Source organism: Gorilla gorilla, chromosome 10, assembly GCF_029281585.2.
Source record: "Gorilla gorilla gorilla isolate KB3781 chromosome 10, NHGRI_mGorGor1-v2.1_pri, whole genome shotgun sequence".
Taxonomy (NCBI): Eukaryota; Metazoa; Chordata; class Mammalia; order Primates; family Hominidae; genus Gorilla; species Gorilla gorilla.
In genome coordinates this window covers 148580750-148608518 of record NC_073234.2, presented here as the reverse complement: position 1 = coordinate 148608518, position 27769 = coordinate 148580750, and the positions used below count along the sequence as shown (strand labels likewise).

At 40.8% G+C, this 27769-nt stretch overlaps 1 protein-coding gene across 7 annotated transcripts; it reads right to left on the bottom strand.

Moving 5' to 3' along the window:
* Positions 1-484: 484 nt before the first annotated feature.
* Positions 485-27769, bottom strand: ZNF140 (zinc finger protein 140). 7 transcript variants are annotated; one of them, XM_019038780.4, is made up of 5 exons: positions 26889-27769; positions 26632-26688; positions 24704-24830; positions 24372-24467; positions 485-2396 (listed from the first exon to the last, which is right to left on the bottom strand). In XM_019038780.4, exons 2-5 carry the CDS (start codon positions 26638-26640, stop codon positions 1255-1257), a joined length of 1374 nt encoding a protein of 457 aa, XP_018894325.3. In that variant the 5' UTR covers positions 26641-26688; positions 26889-27769; the 3' UTR covers positions 485-1254. The 7 variants fall into 7 exon arrangements, with proteins under 7 accessions (XP_018894325.3, XP_055213785.1, XP_063550590.1 ...); XM_055357810.2 differs by having other exon boundaries at positions 24372-24470; positions 26889-27191; XM_063694520.1 differs by lacking the exon at positions 26632-26688 and adding an exon at positions 26319-26549 and having other exon boundaries at positions 24372-24470; positions 26889-27018.

Below are 27769 nucleotides of genomic sequence, written 5' to 3'. Positions count from 1 at the left end.
ACAAATGTGCCCTCAATGCAGCCATTACATTAATGCTCACTAAATTCATTCCTATTCATATTCTCTACCTCTCTTTCTACAAAATAAAATTGCTTACCTTCCTGATTAAGGCAAACTAACCCTGATGGTGTGAGCTTTGTCAGCTGGGCAGGTGGTAATGCCAGAACAGTTTTAAATACATGCTTACAAAAGAACGGTTTTCACTGTACATGGAACAAAACAGGAAGAATACCTTGGTAATTTTCTGTGATGTATCTTATACTTGTTTCACACTGAATAACAAATGTCTATAGTCAGATTCAAGGATAACTGTCAGCATTACCTTAAATCCAAACTCTGTCTGAAAGTTAAAACCATAAAACACCTAAAAACACTGTTATGTTTGTATGTTTCAACAAAAAAAACTACTCTTTATTTTTTATGTCAATATTGTAGTTACATTTTCAGAATCACATGCTGTGGGAAAAAATCAGCAAGCAGAAGGTTTATAATAAACCAAAAGATTTATTTATAACATTTTCTGAATTCACTTAAAAAACAAAAAGGAATCCCCCTTCCCTCAAAATAGAACCCTTTCCTACAGATTCCATCCAGTATGACTTTTCAGATATCTAAGGAGATTTTGCTACACTTATTACAATGGTAGTTTTCCCACAGTGTAATTCTCTGATATAGGTTTGAAATATTGCAGAAAGTCTCTACATTCATTTATACAGTTGCTTTTTCTCCTATAAGAGTATTAAAATTTATGTATTGCATTGTAAATGAAGGCATTCCCAAATCACTGTGTTTGTATCACTTTGCTTAAATATGAATTTTCTGATCTCCAAAGTGCATCTTTGTAAAGCTCATCCCTTGCCCATGCATTCTGTCCTGGTTGACAGATATGGAATGAGGGCTAATCTCTGGCTTTCTCCAATCTATTGGATATGCATTCTTTCCTGGTAGGAATTTACACACGTAAAGTAAGGGACTCCTACCAAATGAAGTCTTCTCAACATTACCAGATGGAAGAATCTTCTCAACAATATTGATTTCACCTTGTTATTGCAAAAAAATAAGAGTGGTTATTAATGGCTTTTCCACATATTCCTGGGTTTTTTTTCCTCCAGGGTGGTGAATAAAGTGTGGGCCATATTACTTCACAGTCATCACTTTCACATAAGGCTTCTTTCCAAGAGTTCTCTGAAGTAAGGCATTATACTTCTTTTAAAAAAATTCCATACATTCATAGTTTTTCTTTGCAGTGTAAATTCACTGGTGTTCAGTAAGGAATGAGTGGTAATTAAATGAATTTTCATATTCATAGGGGTTGTCAAGAGTGTGTGTCCTCTGATGTTTAGCAAGGTTTGAGCTCCAGCTGAAGGATTTGTTGCATACCTTACATACATAGGGTTTCTCTCCAGTATGAGTTCTCTGATGTAGAATGAGGGAAAAGCTCCGGCTGAAGGCTTTATCACATTCAGCACACGCATAGGGTTTCTCTCCAGTGTGAATCTTCGTATGTTGAATAAGGGATGCATGCCAAGTGAAAACTTTACCACATTCATTACATTCATAGAGCTTTTCTCCAGCATGAATTCGCTGATGTTTAATAAGGAATGAGTGACAACGGAAAGCTTTCCTACATTCATTACATTCATACGGGGTTTTGGTTGTATGGATGCTCTGATGTCGAGTAAGGTGTGAGAAACGGCGAAATGCCTTTCCACATTCAATGCATTCATAAGGTTTCTCTCCAGTATGTGTAATCTGGTGGCGAATGAGTTCTGAGCCACTGCTAAATGCTTTACCACATTTCCTACATATATATTGTTTCTTTCCTATGTGAATTCTCTGATGTCGAGTGAGGTTGGAGGCACGGCTAAAGGCCTTTCCACACTCAGTACATTCATAAGGTTTCTCCCCAGTGTGCGTTCTCTGGTGTTCAATAAGAAATGAAAGGTAACTGAATGTTTTATTACAGTCCTTACACTCATGGGGTTTCTTTCCAGTATGTATCATTTGGTGTTTCACAAGGTTTGAAATCTGGCTAAAGGTTTTGCCACATTCCTTACATGCATATGGTTTCTCTCCAGTATGAGTCCTCTGGTGTAACACTAGGGAAAAGCGTCGACCAAAAGTTTTTCCACATTCATGGCATCCATAGGGCCTCTCCACAGTACTGATATTCATATGTTGAGCCAGGGCTTCTTGATGAGAGACTGTTACTTTCCTAATACATCCCTGATTTTCTTGCAGCATCTCAGTATGATCCTTGCATTTCCAGCCTCCTTTAAAACTGGAATACACAGGGCCTTGACTTAGAATTCTTTCCATGATCAAATACTGGGATGAGTCATCATAAATGACATTTTTTGGTGAAAAGTCTTTGATCTCACCACTTGACTCTGAAACTGAAAGATACCAAAAAAAAGTGAATGTTTCTTTTTCCTGTATTGAATAAAATAAGGCCATTTCTCCCTTCTTTAGCAACAGAATGAAGTTTTAAAAAATCTTATCAATAGCAGCTTTCACAGCTGTGACTGAAATCTGAGTAGTATGCCCAGAACTTCAGAAAAGATTAAACAGAGATAGACATATAGGTAAATAAAGAGTAAACATAAGTAATTGAAAGAGCAGGGAAAATAGAGCTATCAGGAAGTATTTGTGAAGGATAGGTTGCTAGTCTTCTTCACCACCATTTAAACGGTATTTACTGCCAGAATTATGTAAAAATGGCAATTTCATAATGCTGCTACTAAACACTAAGTGTTGGTCAGATTGCACAAAGACATTAGATTCTGTTCATTTAGTGCCTCTGGAACATCTTATAATAACTTAATCTAAATGAAAAAAAAGCGGTTTCTCTGAAAACTTGCCTATAATCCTCCAACTCTACCTTCTGAACTAGTATGAAGCTCATATTTGGTATAATTATGTCTTTTCTGGGACCTATTTGAGGGTGGAATGTGGGAGGAGGGTAAGGATTAAAAACCTGACTATTGGGCATTATGCTGATTACCTGGGTGACAAAATTATCTGTACACCAAACCCCCATGACACACAATTTGCTCATGTAACATGAGTAACCTTTAACCTAAAATGAAAGTTGGACAGAAAAATAAAGTGTCTTAATATCAAATGTGTTTGACAAACATAAGCCCTAATTTTCTCCATGCTGAATTTTAACGATGGACTTCATCATTTTTAAATTGGAACAGAATTTTGAAATAATATGAAGTGTCTCCTTAAAAATACATTCATACTCTTGGCTGGGCGCAGTGGCTCAAGCCTGTAATCTCAGCACTTTGGGAGGCCAAGGCGGGCGGATCATGAGGTCAGGAGATCGAGACCAGCCTGGCTAACACAGTGAAACCCTGTCTCTACTAAGAATACAAAAAATTAGCCAGGCGTGGTGGCATGCACCTGTAGTCCCAGGTACTCGGGAGGCTGAGGCAGGAGAATCGCTTGAACCTGGGAGGCAGAGGTTGCGGTGAACCGAGATTGCGCCACTGCACTCCAACCTGGGTGACAGAGCGAGAGTCTGTCTCAAAAAAAAAAAAAAAAAAAAAAAAAATTCGTATCTTTAGGAAATTCTTATTAGGAAATCTACACTTAAGTGTATAGAGGTAAAAGGCCATAACATATAGAACTTACTCTCAAATGTTTCAGAAGAAAAGTCATATGCCAAATGATAAGGCAAATGTGTACAAGCAAAGGTGAATGTGGACATTCTTTGTACTATTCTTATAACTTTTACATAAGCTTGAAATTCCCAATAACATCTAAAAACGCATTTTTCATTTCAGTCAAACATACATTGGCACTTTGGGAAAAATGTTATCTGTTATTGCTCTCACAGTAAGCTTTTAAGAAAAGGTAAATAGACTGTTTCTTTGATGAAATATTTAATTCATATCTCAATAATGGATCAAGATCTGTACCTATATGGTAGGTATACAAAATACATGAAAGATCAAGATGGGGAGGCAGTGAAACAGCTGTTAAAATAATTGTGTCAATGCAGATAAAACTTTAAATTCCTTTCTTGCCTCTTCTTTAAACCAATTCTGTATCTACTGAGTACCTAAATAAGAACTCTGTAGATGTGAACTGAGTAATTCTTTTCAGGAACTGAGAATATAAATAGGGAAAGAGAACACAGAAGAAAATATTGATATAAGACACAAGAGCAAGTTCATTATACTTAGGGTAAAAATTGTATAAAAGACCAGAGATAAGATTTTAAAATCCACTCCAATAAATAAAGGCTTCATCTAGAAATGCTTCAAGGAAACTTATTGGGAATTGAAATATACCAAGTGAACCTGGACATTAAAAAAAAATAGAAAGCTGTTGGGGCCGGGTGTGGTGGCTCATGCCTGTAATCCAACTTTGGGAGGCTGAGGCTGGAGGATCACTTGAGTCGTAGAATTTGAGACCAGCCTAAACAACATAGTGTGACAAAGTGAGACCCCTGTCTTTACCCAAAAAAAAAAAAAAAAAAAAAAATTAAAACTTAGGCACAGTACTGTGCATCTGTACTTCTAGCTACTTGACACAGTGACCTGGAAGGACTGCTTGAACCCAGGAATTCAGGCAACAGAATGTCACCCTGTCTTAAAAAAAAAGGGGTGTTGGACAGGTAAGATGTTGTTAGATATGAAGAATAAGCTCAGGTGTTCTCTTGCATGGTAGGGTGATTATAGCTAATAATAATGTATATTTCAAAATAGAAGAGAGAAGTTTTGAATGCTCTTGTCACATAGAAATGATACACATTTGAAATGATACACCTTTGAGATAATGGATTTGCTAATTAACTTTATATGATCATTATACAATGTATACATGTATTGAAACATCACATTGTACTTCATAAACATGTACAGTCATTGTGTCAATTAAAAAGAAAAAATTGGGTTAATTGCACAGATTTAGTGTATTTGCCATATTTCTCACAACAATGAGTAAAAAACACAATGTTCGAGATGTAAAAATAGAATGCTAATTACATATCCCTTCACACACTTCCCTTCCTCAATCACCTCACCTCTTCCCATCTCCTACTATACCTCCATACTCTTTTTAGTAGATGCCAAATGGATTTGAGGAAACTCAGTACTTATTAAAAGCCTATAGATAGAAGGTTTCTTTTTTCTTTTTTTTTTTTTAAGAAACAGAGTCTCGCTCTGTCACCCAGGCTGGGGTCCAGTGGCACGATCTTGGCTCACTGCAACCGCCGCCTCCCAGGTTCGAGCAATTCTCCTGCCTCAGCCTCCCGAGTAGCTGGGACTACAGGCACACACTGCCACGCCTGGCTAATGGTTTATTTTATTTATTTATTTACTTATGTATCTTAGTAGAGATGGGGTTTCACCATGTTGCCCAGGCTGGTCTCAAACTCCTGAGCTCAGGCAATCTGCCCACCTCGGCCTCCCAAAGTGCTAGGATTACAGGCATGAGCCACCAAGGTTTCTTTCTTGATGTAATAAAGGATTCCTTTGATAAACCAGCAACTAATATACTCCAAGGAAATTTTTTAGATGTATTCACTCTTTTCTTGGGAAAACAGCCTAATGTCTTCTGTCACCAATGTTATTTAAGATCAATACAGGAAGAAGGAAATTATGGAAAATTATGACAGGGAGACTTGCAGTTTCCAGTCTGACTTACAAGGATCTTAGAAGTCACTATTCTGTCCTAAAAACAAGTGAAAAGTTGAACAAACTAAACTCCAGCCCCTTCTAGCCATCCTATCCCACATAAGGTGGAAAAAAAATTAAGAACTAATTAAGTTCTTAGTCCAGAAGCACAGGCTTACCATAATTTTAACATTACAAAATGCTTCTCTTCCCTCAACACCTTACCACTACATTACAAAAGGCAGTTCCTTTTACTCAGTACATCATGTCCACCCTTCAACGTAAAATTATGAGGTATACTAAATGGCAAAAAAAAAAAAAAAAAGTTTGAACAGACTGAACAAGCATCAGAATCTGAGACAGATATGGTACGAATGTTGGAATTATCAGTCCAGGAACTTAAGAAACTATGATTAATATGCTAACAGTTTTACTGGGAAAAAGTATACAAGATGCAAGATGAGATGGATAATGTAAGGAGAGAAATGAAAATTTTAAGAAAGAATCAAAAGGAAATACTAGAAATAAAAATTCCTGTAATGGGCCAGGTGCAGTGGCTCACGCCTCTAATCCCAGCACTTTGGGAGGTGGAGGCTGGCAGATCACAAGGTCAGGAGATCAAGACCATCCTGGCTAACACCGTGAAACCCGTCTCTACTAAAAATACAAAAAATTAGCTGGGTGTGGTGGTGGGCGCCTGTAGTCCCAGCTACTCGGGAGGCTGAGGCAGGAGAATGGCATGAACCCGGGAGGTGGAGCTTGCAGTAAGCTGAGATTGTGCCACTGCACTCCAGCCTGGGTGACAGAGCAAGACTCCATCTCAAAAGAATTCCTGTAATGAAAATAAAGAATGCCTTCAATGGGCTCATAAGTATTCTGTGTAGATATCTCAATAGAAACGTCCAAAACTGAAAAACAGATAAAATATTGAGGGAAAAAAAGGAACAGATTATCCAAGAACTGTGGGACAACTACAAATGATGTAATATATGCATAACAGAAATACTAAAAAAGAAGGAAGAACAGAAGCAGTCTTTGAGGAAATAATGATGGAGAATTTCCCCAAATTAATGTCATAAACCAAACCACAGATGCAGGAAACACAGAACACCAAGCAAGGTAAGTGCCCTCTCGCCCCTCACAAAAACCCGTACAATTAGGTGTATCATATTCCAATTTCAGAAAATCAAATACAAAGAAAAAAGAAGTCAAAGGAAAAAAACCTTACCTATAAAGGAACAAGGCTGGGAATTACAGTAGTCCTCTCCTCTGTAGTTTTTCACCATTTCAGTTACCTTTGTTCAATATTTAAAAGTATTAAATAGAAAATTCCAGAAATAATTCATGTTTAAACTGTACACCATTCTGAGTAGTGTGACGTCTCGCACCATCCTGCTCCACCCCACCCCGAATGTGAATCGTCCTGGCATATCTATGCTGCGAATGCTACCCACCTGTTAGTCACTTAGGAGCTGTCAGATCACCTGATGCAGTATCGTAGTGCTTGTGTTCAACTGACCCTTATTTTACTTAATCATGGCCCCAAAGCACAAGAGTAGTGATGCTGACAATTCAGATATGCCAAACAGAAGCTACAAAGTGCTTCCTTAATGGGAAAATGTGAAATTTCTTCTCCACTCAATAAGAAAAAACTCTCTCATATGCTGAGGTTGCTAAGATTACGCAGAATGAGTCTTCTATTCATATGAAGAAGAAAAAAAGCAACTCAGCTAGTTTCGCTGTTGCACCTCAAACTGCTAAAGTTACAACCACAAGTGCATAAGTGCTTAGTTAAGGTGTAAAAGGGCCAGGCATGGTGGCTTATGCCTCTCATCCCAGAATTTTGGGAGGCCAAGACAAGGGGATTGCCTAAGTGCTTGAGGCCAGAAGTTTGCAACCAGCTGGGCAAGATATGGAGCACCCGTCTCTAAAAAAATTTTTTCAAATTAGCCAAGTGTGGTGGCATGCACCTGTGGTCCCAGCTACTCAGGAGTTTGAGGTGAAAGGATCGCTTAAGCCCAGGAGCTCGAGGCTGCAGTGAGCTATGATAACACCACAGCACTCCAGCCTGGGTGACAAAGTGAGACCCTGCCAAAAAAAAAAAAACAAAAAAAAGGAAAAGGCATTAAATTTTTGGATGGAAGACATGAACAGAAACATACTCTAACCAATGGCAATGAGGTTCAATACTATCTGCATTTTCAGGCATCCATCGGAGGTTGTGGAAAATATCCCCTGAAGATAGGGGAGGATTACCGTACATCAGATCTTCTCAGAAACCAAGAAAAAAAACGAGAGTGGAGTGAAATATTTGAAGTGCTGAGAGAGAAAAAAAAAAAAACTCTCAAGCCCACAATTCTGTAGCCTGTGCGATTATCCTTCAAAAGTGAAGGAGAAATTACTCTCTTAGAAAAATAAAAGTTTTTTTAAGGAATTTGTTGCCAGTACACCTGCCCTGCAAGAAATGTTGAAAGAAGTTCTTCAGAGAGGTGGAAAATGATACAGGTCAGAAACTCAGACCTACATGAAGAAAAGAATAGCATTTAAGAAGAAATAAGTAAAAGTAAAATAAATATTTTATTTTTTTAAAAGACAGGGTCTTGCTTTATTGCCCAGGTTACAGAAGAGTGTTGGGATTATATTTCACTAGAGCCTCAAATTCCTGGGCTCAAGCACCTCCCACCCAAGCCTCCCAAAGTACTGAGATTCCAAGTGTGAGCCACTGCACCCAGCCTTAGTTTTCTTATTCTTAACCTCACAGATAACAGCTTGTTCAAAATAATAACAATGTATTGGCCAGGCACAGTGGCTCATGCCTGTAATCCCAGCACTTTGGAAGGCTAAGGCCGGCAGATCACCTGAGGTCAGGAGTTTGAGACCAGCCTGGCCAACACGATGAAACCCCGTCTCTACTAAAAATACAAAAATTAGCTGGGCATGGTGGTGTGCACCTGTGATCCCAGTTACCCAGGAAGGAAGCTGAGGCAGGAGAATGTCTGGAACCCGGGAAGCAGAGGCTGCAGTGAGCCAAGATCATGCCATGGCACTCCAGCCTGGGTGACAGAGCAAGACTCCATCTCAAAAAATAAAATACACGGCTGGGCACGTTGGCTCACACCTGTAATCCCAGCACTTTGGGAGGCCGAGGCGGGCAGATCACAAGATCTAGGAGTTGGAGACCAGCCTGGCCAATATGGTGACACCCCGTCTCTACTAAAAATATAAAAATTAGCTGAGCGTGGTGGCTCGCGCCTGTAGTCCCAGCTACTTAGGAGGCTGAGGCAGAAGAATCGCTTAAACCCAGGAGGCAGATGAGCCAAGATAGTGCCACTGCACTCCAGGCTGGGTGACAGAGCAAGACTCCGTCTCAAAAATAAATAAATAAAATAAAATACAAAAAATTAGCCAGGCATGGTGGCACACACCTATAGTCCCAGCTACTCAGGAGGCTGATAGGAGAATCGCTTGGACCCAGGAGGCAGAGGTTGCAGTGAGCCAAGATCGTGCCACTGCACTCCAGCCTGGGCAACAGAGCGAGACTCTGTCTCAAAAAAATAATGATAATAACAATGTATTTTATGATTATAGCTTACATATAAGTGAAATGAATGACAACAGTGATACTAAGGACTGGAGGAAAAAATGAGAAATATTTTATTATAAGGTACTTGCACTACACATGAAGTGGCACAGTATTATTTGAAAGTAGGGTTGGATTATTTATAAATGTAGGCTGGGCATGGTGGCTCATGCCTGTAATCCTAGCACTTTGGGAGGCCAAGGGAGGTGGATTACTTAAGGTCAGGAGTTTGAGACCAGCCTGGCCAACATGGCAAAACCCTATCTCTACTAAAAATGCAGACCATTAGCCAGGCATGGTAGCACGCATGCCTGTAATCCCAGCTACTACGGAGGTTGAGGCAGGAGGATCTGTTGAACTCGGGAGGTGGAGGCTGCAGTGAGGAGAGATCATGCCACTGCATTCCAGCCTGGGTGACAGAACAAGACTCCATCTCAAAAAAAAAAAAAATGTATATTGCAAACTTTAGGACAACCATGAGAAAAAGAAGTATAATCAATATGCTAAGAAAGAAGAGAAAATGAAATCATATAAAATGCTCAATAAAAAACACAAAAGGGGGCTGGGTGCGTAGGCTCACGCCTGTAATCCCAGCACTTTGGGAGGTCGAGGTGGGCAGATCACCTGAGGTCAGGAGTTAGAGACCAGCCTGGCCAACATGGTGAAATCCCGTCTCTACTAAAAATACAAAAATTAGCCAGGTGTGGTGGTGGGCACCTGTAATCTCAGCTACATAGGAGGCTGAGGCAGAATTGCTTGAACCCAGGAGGGGGAGGTCGCAGTGAGCCAAGATTGCGCCACTGCACTCCAGTCTGGGCTACAGAGTAAGACTTCATCTCAAACACACACACACACACACACACACACACACACACACACGAGGTTAGATGTGGTGCCTCATGCATATAATCCCAGCACATTGGGAGACTGAGGCAAAAGGATCTCTTGAGCCCAAGAATTTGAGACAGCAGTGAGCTATGATTGTATCATTGCACTCTATCCTGGGAAATGGGGAGACCCTGTCTCTAAAGAAATAAGTAATTTTTTTTTTGAGACAGAGTCTCGCTCTGTTGCCCAGGCTGGAGTGCAGTGGTGTGATCTCGGCTCACTGCAAGCTCCACCTCCCGGGTTCACGCCATTCTCATGCCTCAGCCTCCTGAGTAGCTGGGACTATAGGTGCCCACCACCACGCCTGGCTAATATTTTGTACTTTTAGTAGAGACGAGGTTTCATCATGTTAGCCAGGATGGTCTCAATCTCCTGAACTCATGATCTGCCCACCTTGGCCTCCCATAGTGCCAGGATTACAGGCGTGAGCCACCGCACCCAGCCAAAAATTAAATAAATTTTAAAAATGAAGGTCAACAGTCTAAATACGCTAACTTAAGACACTGTCAGAGTGCATCACAAAACAAGACCCAACTATATGTTGTGTACAAGAAACCTAGTTTAAATATGAAGATGCATATAGATTTAGAATAAGTGAGTACAGAAAGGTATACCATACTAACACTTATCAAAAGAAAGAGAAGTAGCTAAATTAATTTCAGACACAGCAGACTTCAGAGCAAGGTTAAAGAAGAGCACTGCATAATGATAAAAGAGTCAATACTCCAAGAAAGAAAGCATAAAAATCCTTAGTGTGCATGTGCCTAACAACAAACCATCAAAATACATTAGGCAGAGCCTGATAAAACAGCAAGGAGAAACAGATGAATGCACTATTACACTTGGGGACTTCAACACCCCTCTTTCAGAACTGGACAGATCCAGCAGGCAGAAAATCGTTAAGAACATAGCTGAACTTAACAGCACCATCAATCAACTGATATCAGTAGACTACTTCATTCAACAGATTACACATTCATCTCCAATTCCCAAGACATTCACGAAGATAGACGCTATTCTTAGTCATAACACACATCTTAACAAATTTCAAAGAATAGAAATCATATAATATGTGCTGTCAGACCACAATGGAATGAAACCAGAAATCAGTAACAGAAAGATTAAAAGGAAAATCTCAAAACACATGGATATTGAACAACACACTTCTAAGTAACACGAACAAGAAATCTGAAATTTAAAAATATGTTGAACTAAATGAAAATGAAAATACAACTTATTTCAGTGGGATAATCAGTGGGATGCAGTGAAAGCAGTGCTTAAAAGAAAATTTATAGCATTGAATTAATATATTAGAAAAAATGTAAATTGTAGGGAAAAGAAAGAGAGATCAGACTGTCACTGTGCCTATGTAGAAAGGGAAGACATAAGAGACTCCATTTTGAAAAAGACCTGTACTTTAAACAACTACTTTGCTGAGATGTTGTTAATTTGTAGCTTTCCCCAGCCACTTTGACCCAACCTGGAGCTCACAAAAACATGTGTTATATAAAATCAATGTTTAAGGGACCTAGGGCTGTGCAGGACGTGCCTTGTTAACAAAATGTTTACAAGCAGTATACTTGGTAAAAGTCATTGCCATTCTCTAGTCTCAATAAACCAGGGGCACAATGCACTGCAGAAAGCCACAGGGACCTCTGCCCTTGGAAGCGGGGTACTGTCCAAGGTTTCTCCCCATGTGATAGTCTGAAATATGGCCTCGTGGGATGAGAAAGACCTGACCGTCCCCCAGCCCAACACCTGTAAAGGGTCTGTGCTGAGATGGATGAGTAAAAGAAGAAAGCCTCTTGCAGTTGAGATAGAGGAAGGCCACTGTCTCCTGTTTGCCCCTGGGAACTGAATGTCTCGGTATAAAACCCGATTGTACATTTGTTCAATTCTGAGATAGTAGCAAAACCGCCCTATGGTGGGAGGCGAGATATGTTTGCAGTAATGCTGCCTTGTCATTCTTTACTCCGCTGAGATGTTTGAGTGGAGAGAAACATAAATCTGGATTACATGCACATCTAGGCATAGTACCTTCCCTTAAACCTAATTATGATATAGATTATTTTGCTCACATGTTTTTTGCTGACCTTCTCCTTATTATCACCCTGCTCTCCTATTACATTCCTTTCTGCTGAAATAATGAAAATAATAATAAAAACTGAGGGAACTCAGAGGCCGGTGCTGGTGCAGGTCCTTGGTATGCTGATGCCGGTCCCATGGGCCCACTGTTGTTTCTCTATACTTTGTCTCTGTGTCTTCTTTCTTTTCTCAGTCTCTCATCCCACCTGACTAGAAATACCCACAGGTGTGGAGGGGCAGGCCACCCCTTCATCTGGCGCCCGACGTGGGGGCCTTTCTCTAGGGTGAAGGTATGCTAAGAACGTGAGCATTGAGGACAGCCGACGAGAGATTCCCGAGTACATCCACGGTCAGCCTTGCGGTAAGCTTGTGCGCTTGGAGGAATCCAGGGTAACAATGGGGCAAACTGAAAGTAAATATGCCTCTTATCTCAGCTTCATTAAAATTCTCTTAAGAAGAGGGGGAGTTAAAGCTTCTACAGAAAATCTAATTACGCAATTTCAAACAATAGAACAATTCTGCCCATGGTTTCCAGAGCAGGGAACTTTAGATTTAAAAGATTGGGAAAAAATTGGCAAAGAATTAAAACAAGCAACTAGGGAAGGTAAAATCATGCCACGTGCAGTATGGAATGATTGGGCTATTATTAAAGCAACTTTAGAACCATTTCAAATAGAAGAAGATAGAGTTTCAGTTTCTGATGCCCCTGAAAGCTGTGTAATAGATTGTGAAGAGGCAGAAACAGAGTTCAAGAAAGGAACAGAAAGTTCACATTGTAAAAATGTAGCAGAGCCAGTAATGGCTCGGTCAACGCAAAATGTTGACTACAATCAATTACAGGAGGTAATATATCCTGAAACATTAAAATTAAAAGGAAAAAGTCCAGAACCATCGGGGCCGTTGGGGTTAAAAGCACGATGGCCACCTCCTCCTCAGCCGAGTGACTGCTGGGGGAGGGAGCCTGAAACTAGGCTTGCTGCGACTTGGCTCGTGGCACTCATTATTGCCCAACCTGCAGTTCACTACGGTGAAGGAGCAATTCAGACTTGCCCTGCAGCTTCCTGTATGGGTCAAAGAGTGGCCGCTCTCTAAGGAAAAGTTGGGGGTGCTACATAAAATAGTTAAAAAACTATTTTAAATAGGACGTGTTCCACCCACTTTCTCTCTTTAGAATTCTCCTGTATTTGTAATTCAGAAAAAATCAGGCAGATGGTGCATGCTAACTGATTTGAGAGCCGTTAATGCAGCAATTCAACCCATGGGGCCTCTCCAACCTGGGCTGCCCTCTCCGGCCATCCCCAAAGATTGGCTTTTAATTATAATTGATTCAAAGGATTGCTTTTTTACCATTCCTGTGGCAAAACAGGATTTTGAAAAATTTGCTTTTACTATACCAGCTGTAAATAATAAAGAACAGCCACCAGATTTCAGTGGAAAGTGTTGCCTCAGGGAATGCTTAATAGTCCAACTATTTGTCAGACTTTTGTAGCTCAAGTTCTTCAACCAATCACAGACAAGTTTTCATACTGTTGTATTATTATGTTGATAATATTTTGTGTGCTCCAGAAACAAGAGACAAATTAATTGACTGTTATACATTTCTGCAGACAGAGGTTGCAAACGCAGGCCTGACAATATCATCTGATAAAATTCAGACCTCCCCTCCTTTTCATTATTTGGGAAAGACCAACAGAGAGAAAAGTAAAACTGGGGAGAAAAAGAGAAAGAAAAAGAGACTAAGTGTGAAGGAGAGAGGACACAGGGGATAACAGACAGAGAGAGAGACTGGAAAAGACAGAGATCAGAGAAAGACACAGAAAGTGAGACTGGGGAGAGAGATCGTGTAAAAGGGAGAGACAGAGATTAGAGAGAGACACAGAAAGTGAAACTGGAGATAAAGTCTGAGAGAGAGAGAGAGAGAGAGGAAGAGAGAGACCGTAAGAGAAGGGAGACAAAAAGTAAGGAATATAACACTCCCCAGATACAACTTCATCTAGCACTCTATACTTTGAATTTTCTAAACATATATAGAAATCAGACCACTACTTCTGCAGAACAACATTTTACTGGTAAAAAGAACAGCCCACATGAGGGAAAACTAATTTGGTGGAAAGACAACAAAAATAAAACATGGGAAATAGGGAAGGTGATAACATGGGGGAGAGGTTTTGCTTGTGTTTAACCAGAAAATAAATCAGCTTCCAGTTTGGATACTTACAACTTACAAAAGAAGTTTCCATCTACCAAGAAAGTGGAGCCGTCGACTTGGGCCCAGCTAAAGAAGCTGACACAGTTAGCTGAAAAAAAGCCTGGAAAACACAAGAGTAACACAAACTCCAGAGAATATGCTGCTTGCAGCTTTAATGATTGTATCAACGGTGGTAAGTCTCCCTATGTCTGCAGGAGCCACTACAACTAACTATACTTACTGGGCCTATGTGCCTTTCCCACCCTTAATTCAGACAATTACTTGGATAGATAATCCTATTGAAGTATATGTTAATAATAGTGCACGGGTACCAGGCCCCATGGATGACCGTGGCCCTGCCCAAACTGAAGAAGAAGGAATGATGATAAACATTTCCATTGGGTATCATTATCCTCCTATTTGCCTGGAAAAAGCACCAGGATGCTTAATGCCTAAAATCCAAAATTGGTTGGTATAAGTACCTACTGTCAATGCCACCAGTAAATTTACTTATCACATGGTAAGTGGAATGTCAATCAGGTCACAAATGAATAATTTACAGGATTCTTCCTATCAAAGATAATTAAAATTTAGGCCTAAGGGAAAACCATGCCCCAAGGAAATTCCAAAAGAATCAAAAGACCCAGAAGTCTTAGTTTGGGAACAATGTGCGGCTGATACTGCAGTGGTACTACAAAACAATAAATTTGGAACTATTATAGACTAGGCCCCTCGAGGCCAATTATATTATGATTGTACGGGCCAGACCCACTCATGTTCACAGGTTCCATCTGTCTGGCCCACTAATCCGGCCTATGATGGTGATTTAACTAAAAGGCTAGACCAGGTTTACAGAAGGCTAAAATCACCCTATCCATGGAAATGGGGTGAAAAGGGAATTTCATCACCCCGATCAAAGTTAGTTAGTCCTGTTGTTGGTCCTGAACACCCAAAATTATGGAAGCTCACTGTGGCCTCCTACCACATTAAAATTTGGTATGGAAATCAAGTTATGGAAACAAGAAATCACAAGCCATATTACACTATTAACCTAAAATCCAATCTGACAATTCCTTTGCAAAGTTGTGTAAAACCCCCTTATATGCTAGTTGTAGGAAACATAGTTATTCAACCAGATGCCCAAACCATAACCTGTGAAAACTGTAGATTGTTTACTTGCATTGATTCAGCTTTTGATTGGCAGCATCGTATTCTGTTAGTGAGGGCAAGAAAGGGCGTGTGGATCCCTGTGTCCACGGATCGACCATGGGAGGCTTCTCCATCCGTACATATCTTAACAAAAGTATTAAAAGGAGTTCTAACTAGATCTAAAAGATTCATTTTTACTTTGATTGCAGTGATTATGGGTCTTATTGCAGTCACAGCTACTGCTGTGGCTGCTGGAATTGCTTTACACTGCTCTGTTCAAACTGCAAAATATGTGAACAATTGGCAAAAGAATTCCTCAAGATTGTGGAATTCTCAGACTCAAATAGATCAAAAATTAGCAAATCAAATTAATGATCTTAGACAAACTGTCATTTGGATGGGAGATAGGCTCATGAGCCTGGAATATCCTTTTCAGTTAGTGTGACTGGACTACGTCAGATTTTTGTATTACACCTTGAGCCTATAATGAATCTGAACATCACTGGGACATGGTTAAACGCCGTCTACAAGGAAGAGAAGATAATCTTACTTTAGATATTTCCAAATTGAAAGAACATTATTTTTGAAACATCAAAAGCCAGTTAAATCTGGTGCCAGAAACTGAGACAATGGTAAAAGCTGTTGATAGCCTCACAAATCTTAACCCTGTCACTTGGGTTAAAACCACTGGAAATTCCACTATTACAAATTTTGTATTAATCCTTGTATGTCTGTCCTTTCTATTGTTAGTCTACAGGTGTATCCAACAGCTCCGGAGAGACAGCGACCAGCGAGAACGGGCCATGATGACGATGGCGGTTTTGTCAAAAAGAAAAGGGGGAAATGTAGGGAAAAGAAAGAGAGATCAGACTGTCACTGTGCCTATGTAGAAAGGGAAGACATAAGAGACTCCATTTTGAAAAAGACCTGTACTTTAAACAATTGCTTTGCTGAGATGTTGTTAATTTGTAGCTTTCCCCAGCCACTTTGACCCAACCTGGAGCTCACAAAAACATGTGTTATATAAAATCAATGTTTAAGGGATCTAGGGCTGTGCAGGACGTGCCTTGTTAACAAAATGTTTACAAGCAGTATACTTGGTAAGAGTCATCGCCATTCTCTAGTCTCAATAAACCAGGGCACAATGCACTGCAGAAAGCCGCAGAGACCTCTGCCCTTGGAAGCGGGGTACTGTCCAAGGTTTCTCCCCATGTGATAGTCTGAAATATGGCCTCGTGGGATGAGAAAGACCTGACTGTCCCCCAGCCTGACACCCGTAATGGGTCTGTGCTGAGGTGGATTAGTAAAAGAGGAAAGCCTCTTGCAGTTGAGATAGAGGAAGGCCACTGTCTCCTGTTTGCCCCTGGGAACTGAATGTCTCGGTATAAAACCCGATTGTACATTTGTTCAATGCTGAGATAGTAGCAAAACCGCCCTATGGTGGGAGGCGAGATATGTTTGCAGTAATGCTGCCTTGTCATTCTTTACTCCGCTGAGATGTTTGAGTGGAGAGAAACATAAATCTGGATTACGTGCACATCTAGGCATAGTACCTTCCCTTAAACCTAATTATGATATAGATTCTTTTGCTCACATGTTTTTTGCTGACCTTCTCCTTATTATCACCCTGCTCTCCTACTACATTCCTTTCTGCTGAAATAATGAAAATAATAATAAAAACTGAGGGAACTCAGAGGCCGGTGCTGGTGCAGGTCCTTGGTATGCTGAGTGCTGGTCCCATGGGCCCACTGTTGTTTCTCTATACTTTGTCTCTGTGTCTTCTTTCTTTTCTCAGTCTCTCGTCCCACCCGACTAGAAATACCCACAGGTGTGGAGGGGCAGGCCACCCCTTCATAAATCAATCATCTACCTTCTATGTTAGGAAATTTTAAAAAGAGCAAATTAAATTCAAAGGAAGAAGAAAAGAAATAAAAATCAGAGCAAAGGACTCAGGTGCAGTGGCTCACACCTGTAATCCCAGCACTTTGGGAGGCCAAGGTGGGTAGATCATTTGAGGACAGGAGTTCAAGACCAGACTGGACAACATAGCAAGACTCTGTCTTTACAAATAAAAAATAAAATATTTAGTCAGGAGTGTTGGCATGTGTCTGTACTTATAGCTACTTGGAAGCTAAGGCAGGAGGAAGGCTTGAGCCCAGGAAATTTAGGTTACAGTGAGCTACGATTGTGGCACTGCATTCCAGCCTAGGTGACAGAGCAAGATCCTGTCTCAAAAAAATAGGCTGGGTGTGGTGGCTCACATCTATAATCCCAGCACTTTGGGAGGCTGAAGTGGGTGGATTACTGGAGGTCAGGAGATCAAGACCAGCCTGGCCAACATGATGAGACCCCATCTCTACTAAAAATACAAAATTAGCTGGGCGTGGTGGCGTGCACCTGTAATCCCAGCTACTTGGGAGGCCGAGGCAGAAGAATCGCTTGAACCCGGGAGGCAGAGGCTGCAGTAAGTGAGATAGTGCCATTGCACTCCAGCCTGGGCAAAAGGATAGAAACTCTGTCTCAAAAAAAAAAAAAAAGCACAAATATTGATGAAATTTAAAATAGGATATTAATAGAGAAAAGCAACCAAATCAACCTAGTTCTCTGAAAAGATAATTAAAATCAATAAGCCTCTAGCCAGGCTAATTAAGAAAAAAAGATGTCATACATTATTAATATCAGCAATGAAAGGGGGCCTCAGTACAAATTTCATGGGCATAAAAAGGATAATAAAGGAATACCATGAATAACTCTGCCCACAAATTTGATAACATAGCTAAAATGGTCCAATTCCTTGAAAGACATACATTGCTAAAGTTCACACAATAAGGAGGAAACTATCTGAATAGGCCTGTATCTAGCAAAGAAATCAAATGAGGCTGCGTGCGGTGGCTCACACTTACAATCCTAGCACTTTGGAAGGCCAAGGTGGGCAGATTGCTTGAACCTAGGAATTCAAGACTAGCCTGGGCAACATGGTGAAACCCCGTCTCTGCAAAAAATACAAAAATGAGCTGGGCATGGTGGAGTGCACTGTAGTCCCAGCTACTTGGGAGGCTGAGACAGGAAGATCACCTGGGCCGGGGGAAGTTGAGGCTGCAGTGTGCCATGATTGCACCACTGCACTCCAGCCTTGACAACAGAGTGAGACCCTGCCTCGAAAAAAAAAAATCAAATGAATAATTAATAACTTTCAAAAATGAAAGCATCAGGATTCACTGGTAAATTCTACCAAACATTTAAGGAAGAAATTATACCAATCCCCTCAATCTCTTCCAGACGACAGAAGCGGAGGGAAAACTTCCCCACTCATTCTGAGGCCAGCACTGACCTAGTATCAAAACCAAAGGAATTATAAGAAAAGAAAATGACAGGCCAGTATCTCTCATGAACATAAATGTAAAAATTCTCAACAAAATACTAGTAAATTTAATCCAACAATGTATAAAGGGAATTATACTCCATGCCCAGGTGGAATTTATCCCAGGTATACAGGGCTGGTTCAACATTTGAAAATCAATTAATGTAAAATATAATCCATCACATCAACAGGCTAAAGAAGTAAAATCACATAATATCAATAGAAGCAATAAAAGCATTAGAAAAATCCAACAACCAATCGTGATAAAAAAATAAAATCACATGATAATATCAATCATTCATTGCTGATGGGAATGCAAAAGGGTACAATCACTTTGGAAGACATTTTGGCAGTTACTTACAAAACTAAATATATTCTTACCATATGACCCAGCAGTCACACTCCTTGGTATTTACCCAAATGAAATGAAAACTTATGCCCATACAAAAACCTGCACACACATGTGCTTTACTCAAAATTGTCAAAACTTTGGAAGCAACCACAATGTCCTTAAGTAGGTGAACATATAAGTAAACTGCAGTACATGCAGACAATGGAATATTATTCAGTGCTAAAAAGAAAGAGCTATCAAGCCATGAAAAGACATGTAACTAAAATGCATATTACTATGTATTATTATGTGAAAGAAGCCATTTTGAAAAGGTTAATTCCAACTCTCTGACATTCTGGAACAGGCAAAACTATGGAGACAGTAACAAAAATCAGTGGATGCCAAGGGTTAGGAATGGGTGATTAGGCAGAACACAGAGAATTTTTAGTGCAGTGAAATTATTCTATAAACAACAATGGTATTTGCAGGAAAAAATCTAGAAAGATTTAGAGCCTTCCTTCCTTCCTCCCTTCCCTTCTTTCTTCCTTCCTTTTTCTTTTCTTTTTTTTTTTTTTAGACAGAGTCTTGCTGTTGCCCAGGCCGGAGTGCAATGGCATGATCTCAACTTATTGCAACCTCCGCCTCCTGGGCTCCAGCGATTCTCCCACCTCAGCCTCCCGAGTAGCTGGGATTACAGGCGCACACCACCACACCCGGCTAATTTTTGTATTTTTAGTAGAGACGGGTTTCACCATGTTGGCCAAGCTGGTCTTGAACTCCTGACCTCAGGTGATCTCCCCACCTCGGCCTCCCAAAGTGCTGGGATTACAGGTGTGAGCCACCACACTCAGCCGTATTATTTGTATAATAAAGATAAAGAGATATAAATATACAAATTGACTAGCATTCCTATAGAGAAGCAATATAGAAAAGAAACTGGGGAAAGTTGCTCAAGAAGAAATAACAGGTATGCAACAATTTTACAAAGAAAATTCAAAATTTTAAGAAGCTGTGCAGGTAACTCCTAAATGTCTACTTTAGTTCAGCATCAGCATAATCTGGTCATTTGTTAGAAATGCAAATTCTGGCTGGTCTGAATGCAGTGGAGTGTATAAGTCATTGATAACAACTAGTTATAGATTTCTTTGTTTCTCCTCCACTCCCGCTTTTTTTTTTTTTGACTAGCCAAAAAAAGAAAGAAATGCAAATTATTTGGTTCCACCCCAAACCTACCAATTTAGAATTTCCAGGGTGGGGCCTAGGAATATGCATTTGAAACCTCTTGACTATGATACTCAATTGCCTACTGGATTTATATATTCGTATCCCACAGAGACCCAAACTCAACAAGTCTCAATATAATCTTCCCTCCCCTACAAACTTGCTGATCCTTTTTTTTTTTTTAACTAAGGAAACAATCATACCACCAAAAAGACTAATGTCAACCACGACTTCTCAGTCTTCTTCATGTCTGTCATCTAGCCAATCGCCAGGTCCTTTTGAGTCTACTTCTTCACTTTATTTCCAATCTGTCTACCTCCCTTAGCTCCCTGGATGCCTACATAGTTCAGGTAATGATTAGATCTACACTAGGTTGCAGCAACAACTCTTAAATGGTAGCCCTGTTTACTTAAAATAATTCAGAGAAAAAAAGGGGCAGGGGTAAGACAAATACAATAAAATGTTAATCATTAAATCTGTAACTAAAGCTGTATAGATTTGAGCAAAGAGAAAAATGAAAGAGAATTGAGAACCTAGAAACATACAAACACAAAAATTGACATTTAACTAATTTCAAAACAGTGAGGAAAACGGTTGATCTATCAATAAATGGTACTATGATAACTGGATCTCCATACAGAAGATAGCAAAGTTGACTACTAACTCACATGACAAAATAAAGTGAACGATGGATCGAAATGTGAATGGCAAAATAAGTAGGCTTTTTTAAAAGAAAATATAGGAAGATGTCTTCATCATAATCCCTTAGGAGGGAAAGATTTCTTAAACAGGCTAAAAAAATACTAAACGTAAAAGAAAAGATTGATACATCTGACTACACTAAAATTAAGAATTTCTGTTCATCAAAAGAAGCTATGAAGGTTAAAAAAAAAAAGCCACATGTGAAAGATTCTGAAGTACATACAATTAGCAAAGGATTTCTATCTAAAATATGTAACTTCTACAAATCAATAAAAGAATCCAATAGATACAAGAGCAAAAATCTTCAAGATTCACTTCGCAGATGGGGATACCTAGATGTTCAATAAACATATGAAAAGGTGCTCAGCTTTATTAATGGCCTGACAAATGCAAGTTTAAACCACAAGCTACCACTGCACACCCTTCTGATAGATGAAAATTACGATGCCCAACAGGCATTCACTTATTGGGTTTGTGGGAGTATAAGTCAGTCAAGGGTCTTTGGAAAACATTTTGGCATTATCTAATAACATAAAGAGGTGCATTATCCTCCAACTTGGCAATTCCAGTCCTAGATATAAACCACAGAGAAACTTGTGCCAATATGTATCAGGATACATGCACAGTAACAGCATTGCTTGCAGTATCTCTAAATGTGCAAAAAACTTAAGAAGCCCTCAATAGTAGAACGAATAAATTGTGGTATACTTATCGTACAATGAAAAAAACTATTACAGCAATTACATTAAAAATTCTTTTAACTTTTAAAAAAATAGGGTCTTGCTGTATTGCCCAGGCTGGAGTGCAGTGGCACAATCACAGTTCACTGCAGCCTGAAACTCCTAGGCTCAAGTGGTTCTCTTACCTCAACCTCTCAAGTAGCTAGGACTATGGGCACATGCCACCATGCCTAGCTAGCTTTTAAAATTTTTTTGTGGAGACAGGGTCTCTCTATGTTGCCCAGGCTTGTCTTCAACTCCTGGCCTCAAGTGATTCTCCCAACTCAGCCTCCCAAAGTATTGGAATTATAGGCATGAGCCACCATGCACAGCCAAAAACATTTTTAAAATAATTTTGAGAAGCAAATCAATAAATACATTATAAATCTTTCTATATAAAGTTAACAAACACACAAACCTCAACTATAGTGAACACAAATGCAAACAGCTGATGGAACGATAAAGAAAACCAAGGAAGCTACTTTACCATAAAAGCAACGAGATGATTAGCTTTATTGGAGGGTTAGGATGAGCACACAGAAGGCTCTCAAGGAACCTAGCAGTATTGTGTTTATTGCCCTTGGTCACATGGCTGTTTGCCTTGTAATAATTTATTAAGCTGTACATGTATGTTCATGCATTACTTCTGTCTGTGTGTGATATTTCACAATGAAAAAAATTTTCAAAATAAGATCCTGGAAGGAATACATAAAAACTTCAAGAACTGTGTTAAAGTAGTAGAATTAGGCCAGGCACAGTGGCTCACGCCTGTAATCCCAGCACTTTGGGAGGCCTAGGCGGGCAGATCACTAGGTTAGGAGTTTGAGACCAGCCTGGCCAACATGGTGAAACCCCATCTCTACTAAAAATACAAAACTTAGCCAGGCATGGTGGCAGGTGCCTGTAGTCCCAGTTACTCAGGGGGCTGAAGCAGCAGAATCACTTGAACCCAGACAGCGGAGGTTGCAGTAAGCTGAGATCGTGCCATCGCACTCCAGCCTAGGGGGCAAGAGCGAGACTTCGTCTCAAAAAAAAAAAAAGTAGTAGAATTAGAGGCAACTTCCATGTTTTCCTTTTTCCTCACTTCCTTTGTACATGCTTTTATCAGTTTTGTTATTTTTTAATTCAAAAGGGACATTTTTCCTCATTTGCTCCCACTAAACAAAGTTTCCCTGCACCTGTTCCATCTCACGGCTTCAGCCCACATTAGTACCTCCTTTGCAAATCCTTCTGGACATTCTCCTAAGGGACTCCGCAGCATTTCATATTAACCACTACTCTTCCTTAAAGCTACAGCTCAGTTTTCATGGCATCTGTTTCATCAGTCCTAAGCTGCTGCCTCCTAAAAAGTACGCATTCCTCCTTTTCTCTCTAAAAATCAGTGTACCTCCATTAAACATGTGCTATAGAAGCAACTATAGAATTTACAGAACTTACAAAATTCAGAACTTACAGAGTTCATCACCTTTTCTCCAAAACTGACCCTTTTTCTGTCTTTTGTTTCTCTACTACTATCTGTATCCAAATTACCCAAGCCTAAAACACCAACTGGAAATTCCTTTTTTCACTGCTGTACTGCTAATTTGAGGATATCTAATGCAAGTTATTTAGACACATCACTAGGCCATGAATTCCTTGATAGTTATTACACTTTTGCACACCCTCTAGTCTCTGTAGCACTTAATACAAAGTCTTGAGAAAGATTTGACAAGATTAAAATTTCTGTAAATATGAAGAGTGTATGTGAAGGAATAAATATCAATTAATCAAAGAGTAATAAATTAATCTTTTCAAGGTGATTAAATAGAACAGCAAAATATGTACTTTTAAATTTTTTTTTCTTTCTCAGGTTGAATTCAGGCAATAGAAATGTATGTCCATTTGAAGAAAGAAAGGAAAGAAAAAACAAAAAGAAATGAAATTCAGAGACCAGACAGAACTAACAATGGGAACAAAAAAGACACCTGTGAGAAAGAAGAGAAAGTATAAGGTGAGAACTGGTCGAGTACGTCAGCTGTTACGTAATATAGAAAAAACAGAATTGGGTATGAAGTAGTCTTTTATGGAGTTGTAAGTGAAAACTTCAGTCTTTATACCTCTGGTATCTTTTTTTTTTTTTTTTGAGATGGAGTCTTGCTCTGTTGCCCAGGCTGCAGTGCAGTGGCGCAATCTCGACTCACTGCAAGCTCTGCCTCCCGGGTTCACGCCATTCTCCTGCCTCAGCCTCCCAAGTAGCTGGGACTACAGGCACCCGCCACCACGCCCGGCAAATTTTTTTGTATTTTTAGCAGAGATGGGGTGTCACCGTGTTAGCCAGGATGGTCTCAATCTCCTGACGTCGTGATCCACCCACCTCGGCCTCCCAAAGTGCTGGGATTACAAGCGTGAGCGACTGTGCCTAGCGCATCTCTGGTATCTTTAAGGGAAAATTTTCCAATCAACATATTAAAAAGTATTCGTTTTTCATTGACTAATTGAGTGGTTTTAAAAAATTTCTCCATCAGCTTCCAACTCACTCACCTGAAAACAGATCTCTTTTCACTTCCCTTTTCCCCAGCCAGGGTTCTTTCCCTTGCTCCAATAAGGAAACCACATCTGGCTTAGAAATGGAAAGACCTGCTTGCAGAAAATGAAATAAATTCAAGATCAGTCGTTGAATCCTAAGAGGTGCCACAAAGGAAATGTCAGATGTAAGTTTTTAAAATGTCTAAAAATAAGGTGCAGTTACGTCCCCATCTTAAAACTAATTTTAAGAAACCCCATACCTCTCTTGGGAATATTCAGCCAGATAATTATAACAGCCACCCTAACGGTCAAATTTTGCCTTGAGGGAGATGAACAAGAATACTTACCCAGTGAGACCAGATGGCCATAGTTCTCCAACATTACACATCTGTACAAATCTCTTTGAGCAGGCTGAAGCCATTTCCACTCCTCCTGGGAGAAGTCTATGGCCACATCTCTGAATGTCACTGACCCCTGAAATGACGGACAGATATTTGCATGACCAGCACGCATGCCCCCAAACTCCCTCATCAAGGAATAAAATGAGTCTCACTGTGGAGGTTAGGCAATGTGTCTAAGTAGTAACAGTGAGAGTTTTCAGAATTCTGAGTAATTATATAATGAAGAGCCTAGCTCTTGTGTTTTGTTGTATAACTGGAGAAAAGGAGAAAAACATAAATTATCTGTCCTGAGATAATTTACAATTTTATTCAAAATAAAGGATTATACACATGAACAATATGGATTTTTGGCACTGGTTGTAAAAATTCTTAAGATTTTACAGTATTCCTTTATGTTAATAAACAATGTATATTTTCCTTAATACCAGCCTATTTTAATATAATTCAGCCAGAATTTCTTCAGGGTAATAATTGGCTACAGCAGATAACAGCACCACCCTTCAAATGGGGCATACAGTCTCAAGTTTGTCACAGTTATCCCTAATCCTAAGAAATACCTGTGAAACTTAGTGGTAATTTTAGCAATGTCACAGAACAAGGAGGATAAGCAATAAAGAATCTTGATTCCGCAAGAAGAGAATGTAATACCTCCCAGGACAGAACCTAAAGCACTTTCCCTCAGAGTTAGGGGGAATAACATACAAGCCCTTGCTTTGCAGCCTGGTTTTGCACCACTTGAGTGATCCACATTGATCTATAAGGCATGAATGGGAATTTAAAATGTCTCAAACTAGTAGCAGCCCCAGATGGATGGCAGTTATAATTTACAGTTTTGAAGTTTAATAAAAAAGTCATTAAAGACTGTTGACTAATAAAGCAGCTGTGTCCTACACAGCAAGATCTGCAGCAGAGGTGGAAATTGGATTCCCCAGCAAAACTCAGAGAGCCTCTGAATTTGGAGAGAAGTATGACAAAAAGTAGGATAAAGAAGTGGAACTGAAATGAGGGACTAATTTTGAATAGTTGACCCTGTTATCCCCACTGCTGTGAAGCACAATTACCAGCCAAGCCCTTAGGCCACATCAAAATAAAAATGTGTTCCTTATGTCATGTCTGAAAAATGAGCTCTGAGGATTCGGAGATTTTGTTTTGGTCACTTCAGCATCCTCAAGACATAGAATGAGGTGCACATTAGAATCACTTGGAAGGACTGTTAGACTGCTGGGCCAAATTCCCAGTTTCTGATTCAGAAGGTCTGGGGTAGGACTCAAGAATATTCATTTCTAATACGTTCTCAGATGATGCTGATACTGCTGGTCCAAGGATCACACTGTGGGAACCACTGAAAGTAGAGGTTCAGTAAAAACATATTGAATAAATGAATGAAGGGGCGCTGGAGTAACGTAAAGCACTCCTCATTCTAATACTGTGGGAAAGAGGAGGCAATGTAACAGCTGGCACCCTACCCTCTCACCCTAAAACATGCCAGCCAGGTCAGAAACCCCGCCCACATCTGGATAGCTTCCTGTCACTCTCTTCATGTATACTTAAGTATAAGCACCTGAAAAGGAGGAACAAGGGACAGGGTCCTGGGGTTCTGCCAGGCAGGTGGTTGGTTGTAGGAGAAAGAAAGCCACGTCCCAAGTCCTGAAAAACACGGCTGCACTTCACAAAGAAAAGCGGAAACAGGCTAAGTGGGTTGGCTCACTTGAGGCCAAGAGTTTGAGGTTACAGGATGCTATGATCGCTCCACTGCCTGGGCGACAGGAGGAGACCCTGTCTCTCTCTCTCTCTAAAAAAAAAAAAAAAAAAAGAAAAAAGAAAAAAATTTATATATATATATATATCTATTTATTTATCAATCATTAGCTTACCTGAGACATAGCTCACAGAAGGGAAGGAGGAGATCAGAAAAGTGTAAAATGGCACACCTGGCAGAGAGAGAAAGGAGCCCTGAGCGAACAGGCCAGCTAGGCCGCGCCCAAGTCACTAGATTCCCGCACTGGGGATTCCCGTGGCCCCCGCTCCGCGCCTCCCACGTAGACAGCGGGGCGCCCTGAGAGATCGCGCTTGGACCACTGGCGCCGGCTTTCTCTTCCTGCCACGGCGCGCCTCCGCAGAACCCCCTCACCTAACAGTGGCCACAGGACGGTGCGTTTCCGTGGTGCTTTCCGCCAGGTGGGCGTAGCGTTCCAGGGCTCCGGACCGAGTCACCGCCCGGGGCCATCCGGCGCAGACCGGGAAGGCTCCTTTCGTTGCCTACAGCCAACACAGGCCAGACGCTCGGCGACGCCCCCCAGGGCCCCACCGCGGGCGTCGCAGGAATTGCGTCTTCAGAAGCCTCGCCGACGTCACCCCAACCAGGCCGCCGGCCGCAAGAAACTACAATTCCCAGAAACCAATGCGGCCCTGCGCGCAGGGGCTTTTCGTTCCTACTGGAACTCCCAGAGCGCCTCGCTGCAGCGCCCAGAACGCCAGGAGACAAAGAACGAGGGCCTGGGACAACTACAATTCCCAGACGCCATCGCGGCCCGGTGCGCCAGAGCATAGGGGCTATCCTCCCACGCCCAGAGCCGAGAAACAAAGAACTCGGGTCCTAGGCAACTACATTTCCCAGAAACAACCGCGGCCCCCCGCGGAAGAGTACACAGACCTTTGCGTTCCTATAACTGCCAGAGTGTCTCGCGGCCACGCGCACAACTAGCCGAGAAACGAAGAACGCGGGACTCAGGCAACCACACTTCCCAGAAACAACCGCGACCCCGCGCGAGAGAGCATATGGCTTTCCCCGCCCCACTGCAACTCCCAGGGTGCTTTGAGGCCAAGCGCACATCATGGAAAGACAAAGAACACGAGCTTCAGGCAACTACACTTCCCAGAACCTCTAGCGACCCTGCGCAAAAGAGCGGAGGACGTTCTTCCCCTACTACGACTCCCAGAGTGCATCGTGGCCACGCCCAAAGCCAGAAGACCAAGCAGAGCTCTAGCGACTACATTCCCCCAAACTCCTGC

Bases quoted from the DNA above. Each gene is read 5' to 3' on its own strand.
- ZNF140 (XM_055357810.2), bottom strand. The intron at 24,471-24,703 runs GTAAGTATTCTT...ATTTTCTGCAAG, and splicing joins TGGCCATCTGGTCTCACTGG to CAGGTCTTTCCATTTCTAAG. The intron at 2,397-24,371 runs GTGAGTGAGTTG...GGTATCTTTCAG, and splicing joins GAAAAGAGATCTGTTTTCAG to TTTCAGAGTCAAGTGGTGAG.